A 13,218-nucleotide genomic window follows, 5' to 3' on the forward strand; every position below is an offset into this window, starting at 1 on the left:
AGATCCAGAGGGTCTGGGTCTTGGGGGTCCCCAGGCAAGGTTTTGGGGGGACCAGAGTGTACCAGGCACTGGAATTCCTGGTTGGTGGCAGCGCTACAGGTTCTAAGCTGGTAATTGAGCTTAGAGGAATTCATGCTGGTACCCCATCTCTTGGATGCTAAGGTTCAGAGTGGGCAATTGTACCATGACATGGGGAAACTTAAGTTTTATTTTTTTTTTTTTTTAAATTAAGGAGGACAAAAATACAATCTTTAACACTATGAAGAAAAAGTCCTTTTCCTTCCCTAGGAGCTAGGGTGAGATTCTGCATTACACTGCGCACAGAACTTGCAGCCCAGGGAGAAGGTGAGCTAAGTTGACTTTTAAGCCTACTTAGCACCTTCCCTATCTCGGGCTGCTCTGGAGGCTGGAGAGGCCACCCACATAACTTAGGCAGCCCGGGGAGAGGGACCTGTCTAAAATATTGCGGGCTGCCCAGAATCTCTGTAGTGCTGCAGCTCCATCCTCAGTATGCCCCTGAGGCCAGGTTTGTGAAGGACTCCAGTTCCTGTACCGGGGTAATCCTTCCTCTGCCAGAACAGGGGCTTTTAGAGCCTCTTGACACTTTCATCCGGTGTAAAGGGGCCTGAGTAGGGACAAAGCTTGCTGCCTGATTGGGAGAGAGATCAGGTAAGTTAATACAAAGTAATTTCTGTCTTTCGAAAACAAAACACACTTCCTGCCCTTCACACACAGAAGATTTCACTTGTTTTGGGTCACTGTCTTGTGTGCTGTCACTGCTAAGGAAAGATTACTGTTTTCTCAAGTCTGTGTTTTAATACAGCAGAAAATGACTGGCTTGTATCCCCCTACAAACAGTTGTTACTTACCTTTCTAAGGCTTTAAAACAGCAGCTTGCAGACTTGCAGGAAGACTTAAAGCGAAGAGAAGCAAAATGGTCAACTACTCATGGTCGCCTTAGAAACCAGATAGAAACCTTAACAAAGGAGAACACAGAGTTAAGGGAAGAGATCAAAATCATGGAAAGATTTCGTCTAGAAGTTTGGAAAAAAGCAGAAGCTACTGAATGCAACAGGAAAGCTGAAAGTTCTGGAATGAATTTGAAGAGAGCAGAGTCTATAGTAAGTTGTGCTTGTTTTGAGGTATTTTAAACTGATTTTTGCAGATATATAGTGAGTTTTGGCTCATTGAATTTTCTTTTTTTTTTTTTCCAATTGGTACTCAGAGACCAGTTGGATGTTTCATTTAATTTAACAGGGGTGTATTGGTGTTGTAAGACTGCTGTTGACTTCTGCTGCCCCTATAAACTTGGATCTTCACTGTATGCAGGTACCATGCTCTCCAGGATCCTGCTCTCTAACTGAATTATTTTGGAGTTCAGTGGGGAAATCAGGTGCAACTGACTTTGGTGCCTTTGGACTCTAAAGATTAGCCAGTGAAACCAGCCAGTCTTCACTGAATGATTTCACAGTTAGGCTACTAAAACTTAAAACTAATGTAAGGAGGAGTGCACAAATCTCTGAACTGCACCACAGTAAAATTTTGGGATTGTGCATGGTGAGGAAGCAGAGGAAAGAGCAGCTCAGTCTTTATTCTCTCCACAATATACTTTAAAAGTGTATAATTAACAGTCATTGCAATAAAAATTGTGGACAAGTGGTCTGTGTTGAGTGCTATTGCACTGTAATAACATTGCTGAATAATAAATTCTTGATTATGTATTTTCAGAGTCCACCAACTAGATTTCAAAAAAGCCAGTTTCTGTCTCCAGTTCCTGAAATAGAAAAGAGTACCAAGATGAATGGGAAAGGTTATTCACAAGTAAAAGGTATAAACATTTATTCAATAGGAGAATCCTATTAACTCTTTAAAAGAAAATAGCCAGTTTTAATGTTTGTTTGCAGCAACTGACAATTGCTAATATCTCTCTTTTCCTCAGGCAATCCATGTATTAAATAGTCCAAAAGTATAATGCATGTGAAAGTTTAATAGTCAGACTTAATGCTCTGATAAATAATAAATATCTTGGATAAGATTGTGAAGAAAGTTGTGGATAATCTCTTTCAATATGTGGATGTGTCCCTGATCTCCTTCCCACTCTTGGTACAGAACTGGGTATGGCTCAGAGACTGCATTGGTCAATGATCTCCTGGCAGTGGATGAGATCAGGTATCTGTGCTAGCAGTATTAGATCAATCAGCTGCCTTGGATACCGTTTTGATTGCAAGGTAGTGTTCTCGTGCCTACAGACTGTAGTGGGAGTGCACAGGACTGCTCTTCAGTGGTGTGACTGTTTTCTTTCTGAGAAATCACAAAAGAGGTAGTTGAAAGCAATTTCTGAAGACATCTGAAGTGGGGGATGTTGCAGGGTGCCATTCTGTCACCACCTCCTGTTCAACATATATATGGGGCCATTAGGCAGGTTAGTAAGAAAGCATAAAGTGCGTTTTCAGTATGCTGATGACACCAAAATGTAAATCTGTCATTTTCAACTTGGATGATGCAACTCAGACAGCTTCTAATTAAGACTGGGCCATGGATGACCATGAGTTGGCTGCTCAATCTAGATCAGAATGAGGTGAAGGTAGAGATGGTGGGGAAGCAGCTGGACATAACTGGTCCCTTTGATTTGAGGGAATACATCCACCATTAGTTACTAAGATATGCTTTTTAGGAGTGATGTTTGTTTTTTTAAAGATCCCAGCTGCTGTTTGACTCTCATTACAAACAGTAGAACAGGTTTTTTTGTTGTTTTGTTTTACATCTGTGTCTGGCTAAGAGACTGCAGTCTTTCAGGTGTGAACCTTGCTGCTGCTTGCAATAGTCTTAACAAACACATAGCTATGCACTCTACATGGGGTTACATCTTTAAAATCATTCAAAGAATGAAGCTGGTACAGAATGGTGTGCCTCAGTTACTGAGTGAAGCATTTTGGCAGGAACGTATGATGCTAGGATCTTCACTGGGTATTTGTTGGTCTTTGGGTGCAGTTTAAAGTCTTGGCTTATGACCTATAAAGCCCTATCTGTCTTGAGACTGATGTACCTGAGAGATCGACTTTCTTTTGGTCCTATGTTGCCACAGCTACAGTCTGCAAAAGTGCCTAAGCTGGACATCCCTCATAAAAGAGTGGGTAGCTGGAAGGACATTTTCTGTTCTCTGTAAGGGTTTTGAGATGCTGGAAATTGTTCCTCTCACTTGTTCCAAATCTTCCAAGAATGCTGCAAGGACACACAGTATAGGGTTATTTTGGAAAAGGACAAGGATGAGCTGCCTATAAATCAAAATGGGTAGAAAGGAATCTCTGTAGGTGTTTTGCTGGCTGAGTTCCTATTAGCATGATTATCTCTGCTGTTGTTTAATTCTCTTATATAATTAATAAATGAGTTAGGCACCTAGAGCTTTGGAAAGGTGCCTTTCTTATAATTTGAATCTATACATAAAATATAATACAGATAGCACATTTTATTATTATGACTTTATTGTAGCTCTCTGCTACTGTAGCAAGCAATAATATATCTGAGGTAACACACTTAACTGGATATTCTTCTTGAGTAGTTGAAGATACTGCTTTCAAGTTAATACTGCACATGAGGTATGCAGATATCCAGTATAGTTTATCATTCTGATCATTACATTTGCTTATAACACCCAAACTGCTTCTTGGCTGCTGAGATAATGTAAAATGAACAATTTTTATTGTTTTATATTTGAACAGGAAAGCCTTCTAGAAGACCTAAATCAGCACCTGTTAGTGATGGGAGTAACTTTGACAAGACAGTGACAACACTAGAAGCTTCTTCTAGGACTTTTATGATAGTAAGTCCTATACCAGAATGTTGTCTATTTTGACTTGATTCCAAATAGAATAGTTATCTGCATTACACAAATGTACAACCTGAAAAGTGATTTGTGAAACTGCCATAACAACACTAGACAAGATTTAATAATGACTACAATATTAAACTACTCTCTGGTAATGCAGAATACCTGTACAGAAAATTACACTTGCATCTAGTATTTGGAACCCTATTTTTTTTGGTTACAGCAGGGGGAGATGTTTGGTAATGGAGATGTTCAATTGCAGCTAAGCAAAATATCTTACAAAAGTTACCAAATTTTAATAAATGTTTGCAGAAAAAAGGATGTTTATCTCCTACCTGAAGAAAACAGTGAATTTTTAAGAATGCAGGTAGTTGAGACACAATACATCTTTATTGTATGTAGCATTTGCTAGAAGTATATGAAACATGAATAATGATTCTTTGCCCTTGGAATCTGTTGTTACTGATTTAAGTTAAGAACCAGATTGGAATTTGTTGGTAAAATGGAGCTCATTATAATCTAGGCAAAAGCTGATTGCCAAAACCTAACAGATCTTGTGTGGATTTGTCATTATCCAATAAGCTATATCAGACCTTTTCTCTAGGTGCTTTGGGTTGATGATTCTCTTGGTCCCTCCTTGCTTTCATGAGCTGCCTTTTCACAGCCACAAAAATCCCTCAAGTTTGGCTGCTTAAAAAAAGATACCAGAAGTGATAGAGAAGTTAGGTTATCTTTATGTTCCAGAAAAATTCCACAAAAATGGAGCCTGATTTAATGCTGTCACATTCTGGGTTGCAGTCCAGACCAATGAGGGGCTGTCTCGCCCCCTGCCTTGCAACTTGAGATGTCTCACAATGCTTTGCTTTGGTGCTGTAAGCTCCCAAGCTGGCCCCCTAAGTGGCTATATATAGCTGCAGCCTTCCAGCGCAGTCCAGTCACACTCTAGCTTCCACGAGCCTTGGTTACCACTTGCATGGTGATCCCAACACACTTCCAGTACCAGATTTTCCCCCCAAAATATTTTCTGCCCTGTCCAGCTTTCTCCTGGACAGTTCAGATATTTTAGCTTTGTTGCCCCTCTAAGGGGATCCATATCCAACAGTTTGATACTTTTTAAATGGAGTTACCCACACTATTCAGTTTGAAGACAACACTGAAGTAGTTTTGATTAAAGAATAAAACAAGTTTTTTTTTTAATTACAAGGAGAGAGGTTTTATGTTAGTATAAGGCATTAAAGTAGAAATGGTTACAAGAGAAATAAAGATAAAATGCTTCCTAATACTAAAGTGTAACATTCTGTAGACTTGGTTCAAGGTGAAATCTTTCAGCACATGTTCCCAGTAACATTGCTGACCAAAATTCTCAGGCTAGGATTTGCTCCCAAAGGCTGTTTCTTTGGTCATCTTAGGTGAAAGAGTGAGAGGTGGACAGGGAGAGATACCTTAGGGTGTTTTTATGCCCTCACTTTATAGGTTAGCCCCCCTTTGAAATGCCTTTTCCTGAAGGCTACCCTTAAATGAAGTTCATTCCTGCTGTGTGGCTGGAGTCTTGTGGTGAAAGGAGTTTCATGCTGTTGTTTGCTAAGATATAGATGTTTGTTCCAGCCCCCCTTCCTTGCCAAAGAATGGCCATTTTGTAGGTGATTGACACCTGGCAAGAGGCTTGTCCTTTGTCTTTGAGAAAGAGGTTTATCCCCTCCCCAGACTTGTCTGATAAACAAACTTCAGTCATGAATTCAATTTTACATGTAATATTGCACACATTTCATCATATTATTGACAGCGAGTTATTAGTTTTCAAATGATACCTAACCGCATAATTTGTACAGTGATTATTACAGTAGTGTGGAGGGTATTAATACAGGGTTGCATGCTGTCACAGTTGCTTACTAGAGAAATATTTTCATTTCAGGACATGTCTCCTACTGAAACATGTGTGCCATTAGAGCCCCCTACTGTTGTGTCTACAGGCAGTGAAGAAATACAGGGAGAAATTAACTATCCTGATGGAAAGGTAGGATCAGATTTCCTTTAAGAGGCTACAGAGAATAAATCTGGGTAATTGTGTCACTCTCCCAGGGGAACTCATCTTTGTTAGGGCTGTGGTGCCTCTCTTGTTCAATTTATATATGGGGCTGTTGGGTGGGTGTCCCTTTCATTTGTGAGGCATTTAGAGTCTAAGATAAATGTTGTTGTTTAAAATCTAAATACCTAAATCACCATTTCATACAAATTGTGTGTTGTAAACTGTTCCACATATACACACAGGATGGTTTCTTACTTGAGTCCAACTGGAAATGACCAAACCAGCAAAAAAGGGAAGATGAGGGTCTCATTCGTTCCTTGTATGCTCTTCCCCCAGCCCCATCAGTCTTTTGTCTTTATACTTTAGTTTAAGTTCTTTGGGTCAAGGACTGTCTTTTTATTCCGTTTGACTGTTAGGTTAGGTGCTGCACAGTGTACATGACTGAGGCTCCTGAGTGCTGTGATATTACAAATAGTATTTCCAACATCTATTTACATTCTTGGGCCAGATGCCCAATTTATTTAACAAGAATTTATACAATTAAGGGGAAAAAAACTACTTTCTTTGCTTATTGGAGAAATGGTTTCACAAAGTGAGAGAGAAACAGCTACCACTCTGAAACCTGTTTCAGGGATGTGGCTGACAAATTCACAAATGGCTATTCCTGTGTATTGCTTTCTGGTTCCACAACAGCATCTCTGGCTGTATTTTATTACTACTATTGGGTCAAACCAAACACTGGAAAGTTATGGAAAGTCAGGATTGGATGAGAAGTGCAAACAAACTTTGGCTCTCAAAGCGTTCAGTATTAAATTCTGGGCAAAAGTCAGACAAATATTCTTCATCTAATGCTGGTTTACCTGTCAATAGCTAGAACTGTCAAACTGCTAAAATGGCCAAAGAATTTAATTTTAACTGAAATTGTTTAACTTTATACTAGTTTTATTGCTGAACATACACTTTTATGTAATTTACCTTTTAGGTTGAAAAGGTTTTAAAAAATGGCTGTCGTCTTATATTTTTCCCTAATGGAACACGGAAAGAAATGAGTTCAGATGGAAAGACCATAACTGTAACATTCTTTAATGGGGATGTGAAACAAGTTATACCTGATCAAAGAGTGGTATGTATCCAGATTATCTTCCCAACAGTTTGTGGTCAGATTTTTTTAGACACTTATGATCTATTCTTCTCTACAGATTTATTATTATGCAGATGCCCAGACGACTCATACTACATACCCTGATGGGTTAGAGGTCTTGCATTTCTCAAATGGGCAAATAGGTAAAAACTATGAACCTTTTATCTGTATACTTTAATTTTTATATAAAAACTTTCTATAGTTATTTTGAAACAAAACATGCACATTGTTACAGAAAAGCATTACCCTGATGGAAGGAAAGAAATTACATTTCCTGACCAAACTATTAAGAATTTATTTATGGATGGGGGAGAGGAAAGCATTTTTCCAGATGGCACTATTGTTCGTGTGCAGAGGTAAATTTTTACTTTAAATATACCCTACAGGTTCCCACACAATAGAGGGGGGGGGAAGTTCTTGGCATACTGCAGTTCATCCACCCTTCCTTGAATTCTCACTTTCTGTGTACAGTACTTGTCTTCAAGTTAAGATGGATATATTGTTTGAAGGATGAAAAATGAATGTGTATAACTGTGTGGTATATCCACTAGTAATAGAAAAGACTTTTTAAAACCTTATTCAGCTCAAGAAGCTTATACTTGAACATGTTTGATACATCATGTCTGATATATAGAAAAAATGTACTTTTTGTAAATACATTTGGTATAAAATGCTACATGTAGTAATCTGCTTTTAAGAGACAGGTGTCTAAGCATTCATTTATTTAATTGCATGTACTAATATAGGCCCTGAAACAGGAAAGCACATTAGCACATGCTTAAATACTTTTCCTGAATCAGGGACAAATTTATTTGGGCCTTCCAATGCTTCAGATAGGATGGTAAGCTATATTCCCTGCCTTGATTTAACTAAATCAAGAATAAACTTTCCAAAGATGCATGTTGCTAATGATTCCAATACTTTTACACTTCAGTGATCTCTACTGCTCCTTCCTTGCTTTAACTATTAAGACAGCCTCTCAACTTTTTTTTTTTAAATTGCCTTCAGAATGCAGCTTTAGTATTGTTTTAAAATTAACAGCAACACTAGTGATCAGCTGAGATGGTATTTATCAACTTTATTGTGATTTAATGAACGTTTTGTTTTTGACCACTATAAAGTTCTGGAAAAATAATACATGCTCTCTGAGAAGCTTTACCAAGTTTCTTCATTCAATTAAACCCCTGCCTACTAACTTTTAGTATGGTGTTGGAATTTCATTTTAAGGCTGGCCCTGTTAGTCTATTTTATATTTAATTGTATACACTTATTTAATACAGAGATGGAAGCAAAACTATAGAATTTAACAATGGTCAGAGAGAACTGCATACGCTACAGTTCAAGAGACGTGAATATCCAGATGGTACTGTCAAGACCGTGTTTGCGAATGGACACCAGGAAACAAAATATGTCTGTGGGAGAGTAAGAGTTAAGGACAAAGATGGTAATGTTATAATGGACACGAAATTATAACATGACTTATGAAACTCTTGTAAGCACCTATCACACCTAGCGAAAGTGCAGAAGTGTATATTTGTTAAAAAAAACAAAAAACAAAAAAAACTTTACCCAATGTGTATATTGTATATAATTTTGTTTGATTGTCTAAAATAAATTTATTTTTTAAAATAGTGAAATTAAGGAGCTGTCTCTGACGTGGTCTGCCAAAATGGCTTATTTTGAGAAATTTCAATCTGCTTTCATATGTGAGTTAAGCAGCTACTTCCTAAATTCTTTCAAGTAGCATATCTAACTATTTAGCACTAGATGTAATAAGTCTTGCTGGTGAAAGAAACCAAGTGCTGTTGTCAACTACAGGAGTTAGTCTTAAGTGATTAAAACCTTATGCCTAAAGCCATGACCTTCTTATGCACAAGATCACTTTTTGAACTTAAGATCAGCCCAGGATCTGCCCTGCCCCACTCACTCCATTTCCCCCCTTCCCTCTGTCCCTTGCTCTCCCCCACCCTCACTCATTTTAACTGGGTTGGGGCCAAGAAGTTCAGTGTGTGGAAGGGGGGCTCCAAGCTGAGCCTGAGGCAGGGGGTTGGGGTGCAAGCTCTGGGAGTTTGGGTGCAGGGATCATGTGGTCACACTGCACCTAATCTCATAGAATCCACTGGACGTTTCATGAGTTTTACCTATTTAGTGTTGTGTGTGGTTTATAGATCCAAAATCCTTCAGGGATTGTCACAAATGAGTGTAACAATCTCCAACCATGGAGAGTGCATGGGCTAAACCTGGGACAGGCGTGAGGGATGCAAGCTCTTGAAGTTTGGTGCAGGGGGGAGGTGAGGGCTCTAGAAGGGGGGCTTAAGGCTGGGGCAGGGGTTTGGGGTGCAAGAGGGGGTGCAAAGTGCAGGCTCTGGTCAGGAGGCACATATCACAGGCAGTTTCTGGTCAGTGGCATAGAAGGGCTCAGGCAGGCTGCCTGCCTGCCCTGGCCCCATGCCAGTCCTGGAAGCGGCTGGCATGTCTATGGGGGAGAGGGAGTAGGGGGGTCTCCATGCACAGCCTGTGCCCACAAGCACTGCGATCGACAGGTTGGTGACCACTGGCCTAAGGGTTCAAGGAGACTTTATATTAGACATGGAAGAGAGATGCTAAAACTAATTGCCAGCTGATAAGGTTTTTTGTGCTAGAACTGAGTCCTAACTGGCCAGGAACATAAGAGCTAAGCTGCATGTAATGCTGCAAGACCACCTGAAGCAGAATCTAACCATCCGTGGTGCTTATCACTTTATTTAGGCAGCATATAAAATGTGAATTCTAACATCTGTTGATACATGGGACTCACCAAATGGACTTGTTGCATGGCAAGAAGAGGTTAGTTAATTTACAAACCCAAGTTCTTCCACAGGGACATAAGACATAACTTGGTTCTCCTGTGCGCATTCTTGTGCACTCTCAATTGGGAATGCAATGTAGTATCTGCAGGCCCATGCTTGCTGCCACTCGGTTCCTTAACTGTGAAGCCGAATTTAACAGCAGAAGAGAAGGAGAGCAAGAGGCTGAACACCCCGAAGGCGAAAACATCTCAAAGACCTCATTACTGGAAGGTAAGTAACCTCTCCTTGAAGTGTATGTCCCTTGCGGGGGCTCCACTGTAGGAACCTCCCAAGCAGTAACTCTGAGGTGGGGGTACTGAAGAATTAAGTCCAGGTCACTTTGAATGTGATGTTTCTGGAAGTAGGTAAGATGATATACTTGGCAAAGATATGGATAGAAGACAAAGTAGCAGTCCAGTGTCCTTCAGTAGTGCTATAGCTGTGGACTGAACACTAGTGCAGGGGTCAGCAATCTTTCAGAAGTGGTGTGCCAAGTCTTCATTTATTCATTCTTTAAGGTTTCGCATGCGAGTAATACATTAACGATTTTAGGTCTCTTTCTATAAGTCTATAATATAACTAAACTAGTGTTGTATGTAAAGTAAATAAGCTTTTTAAAATGTTTAAGAAGCTTCATTTAAAATTAAATTTAAAATGCAGAGTTCCCTGAACTGGTGGCCAGGACCCAAGCAGTGTGAGTGCCACTGAAAATCAGCTCGTGTGCTGCCTTCGGCATGCATGCCATAGGTTGCCTACTCCTGCACTAGTGGAATGTGCTGTTACTTAGGAGGGGTTGCTTAGGGGGTTGCACCACTGCATTTTCATAGCAGGTCAAGATGCAACCTGAAACCCACTTAGACAATCTTAGGATGAAGGACCAATCCATTTCCACATTATCTGCAATTGATTCAAGTAGCCTAGGAGAGACCTGGAATGGTTTAAGCTAGAAAGCAAATGCCCTTCTGACATCCAGTGAATAAAAGCTTTATTCTTCTCTGGAGGCATGAGGTTTTGTGCAGAAAACTGGCAGGCAAATTTCCTGGTTAGTGATTTGAAGGAGACCTCTGGGAGGAAGCAAGGATGGAGAGATAACCTTGACTCTGCAGAAGGTGATGTATTGTGATCCTCCATGAGTGCTCCCAGATCACCTTGCTGAGGGGATGGTGATTAAGATCAAAATTTTGAGGGAGAGGTGGGGGGAGGAACAGGTTGCCACCATTTCCAAGGGACTTTAAAAAAAAAAAGTGTTTAAAACCAGGCTGAGGTCCCAGGGGCGGGCAAGTTGTTGAACAGGAGAAAACAAGTTGCATGGGCCATTAAGAAATCCAGTAGCTGTGGTGTGGCCAAAGACACTGAAGTTCTGGCTAGGTTAGTGGAAGGGTGTCTCAAAGTAGCTCTATCACAGCCTGTGTTTTGAATCCTAATACATAGTCCAGGATCTTGGAAAAAGACGGTTACTCACCTTTGCAACTGTTCTTCAAGATGTGTTGCTCATATCCATTCCAGTTAGGTGTGCGCGCACCGCATGCACGTTTGTTGGAAGATTTTTACCCTAGCAACACCTGGTGGGTCGGCTGGCCGCCCCCTGGAGTGGCGTCACCATGGCGCCAGATATATACCCCTGCCGACCCAAGCGCTCCTCACTTCTTTCTTGCCGGCTACTCCGACAGTGGGGAAGGAGGGCAGGTTTGGAATGGATATGAGCAACACATCTCGAAGAACAACAGTTACAAAGGTAACTGTCTTTTCTTCTTCAAGTGCTTGCTCATATCCATTCCAGTTAGGTGATTCCCAAGCCTTACCTAGGCAGTGGGGTCGCAGTGAGATGTGGCAGAATGCAAAACTGCTGAGCCAAAGGCTGCATCACCTCTTGACTGTTGAACCAGAGCATAATGCGAAGCAAAGGTGTGGACTGAGGACCAGGTAGCTGCGCAACATATCTCCTGGATAGGTACATGACCCAGGAAGGTGGCAGATGAAGCCTGAGCTCTGGTAGAATGCACGGTGATGTGGCTTCGGGAAATCTGAGCCAAACCATAACAAGTGCGGATGCATGCTGTCACCCAAGATGAGATCCTCTGAGAGGAAACAGGTAGGCCTTTCATTCGGTCTGCTACCGCGATGAAGAGTTGGGGTGTTTTACGAAATGGTTTTGTCTGCTCAATATAAAATGCGAGTGCTCTATGGACGTCCAGGGAGTGCAACTGTTGCTCCCGTCGCCTTGAGTGTGGCTTTGGGAAGAAGACCGGGAGAAGGATGTCCTGGTTAACATGAAAGGCCGAAACCACCTTAGGAAGGAAAGCCGGGTGTGGTCACAACTGCACCTTGTCCTTGTGGAACACAGTGTACGGCGGATCCACCGTAAGAGCCCTAAGCTCGGAGACTCGTCTGGCCGATGTAGTGGCTATGAGGAAAGCTGTCTTCCAAGACAGGTATAGTAGCGAGCAGGCTGCTAACGTCTCGAATGGGGGAGACATAAGTCTGGTTAAAACCAGATTGAGGTCCCAGGTCAGGGCTGGGCGGCATACTTGAGGGTATAAGCACTCCAAGCCCTTGAGGAACCTCGAAACCATAGGGTGTGAGAACACGGAATGACCACCTTCGCCTGGGTGCAAGGTAGAATTGGCTGCCAAGAGTACCCTCAGTGATGATACTGCTAGGCCCTGCTGTTTGAGAGACCAGAGGTAGTCCAAAATAGAGGGGATCGAGACCTCAGTGGGAGTAAGATTAAGCGTTTCGCACCAGCAGGAGAAACGCTTCCACTTGGCCAGGTACGTTGACCGGGTGGAAGGCTTCCTGCTACCCAGGAGAACTTGTCGTACTGATTCAGAGCAACGTAACTCTGACTGGTTTAGCCACGCAGCAGCCACGCCATGAGGTGAAGAGCCTGCAGGTCCGGGTGGCGAACTGCCTGCCGTGGTCCTGAGTTATGAGGTCTGGGTGGAGTGGCAGGGTAATTGATTGGCTATCGACAGGTCGAGCAACGTGGTGTACCAGTGCTGCCTGGGCCACGCTGGAGCGATCATGATGATGCGCGCTCTGTCCCTGCGGAGTTTCAGCAGGACCTGTGAACCAGCAGGAACGGTGGGAAGGCATAAAGGAGCTGGCTCTTCCACGGCATCAGGAAAAGCATCCGAGATCGATCCCGGGGAGAGACCGTGGAAGGAGCAGAACATCTGGCATTTCCTGTTCTCGCGGGAAGCGAACAGGTCTATGTGGGGAAATCCCCACTTCTGGAAAACAGAATGCATAACATCCGGGCGGATCGACCACTCGTGAGACAGGAAAGACCTGCCAAGTTGATCCGCCAGGGTGTTCCGAACACCTGGGAGAAAGGATGTTACCAGATCTATCGACTGGGCTATGCAAAAGTCCGAGTTGGATGGCCTCCTGACAA

At 42.0% G+C, this 13,218-nt stretch overlaps 1 protein-coding gene across 1 annotated transcript in view; it reads left to right on the forward strand.

The window, feature by feature from the left end:
- The window catches only part of CPAP (centrosome assembly and centriole elongation protein), a 25,728-nt gene extending 17,196 nt beyond the window's left edge, over positions 1 to 8,532 (forward strand). The window contains 8 exon segments of the mRNA XM_032771787.2: positions 879 to 1,121; positions 1,729 to 1,828; positions 3,720 to 3,820; positions 5,739 to 5,840; positions 6,835 to 6,975; positions 7,052 to 7,136; positions 7,229 to 7,349; positions 8,274 to 8,532. Of these exon segments, the coding sequence (XP_032627678.1) occupies positions 879 to 1,121; positions 1,729 to 1,828; positions 3,720 to 3,820; positions 5,739 to 5,840; positions 6,835 to 6,975; positions 7,052 to 7,136; positions 7,229 to 7,349; positions 8,274 to 8,466 (1,086 nt within the window). The 3' untranslated portion in view covers positions 8,467 to 8,532.
- Positions 8,533 to 13,218: the final 4,686 nt, after the last annotated feature.

Source organism: Chelonoidis abingdonii, chromosome 1, assembly GCF_003597395.2.
Source record: "Chelonoidis abingdonii isolate Lonesome George chromosome 1, CheloAbing_2.0, whole genome shotgun sequence".
In the NCBI taxonomy this organism is placed as follows: domain Eukaryota; kingdom Metazoa; phylum Chordata; order Testudines; family Testudinidae; genus Chelonoidis; species Chelonoidis abingdonii.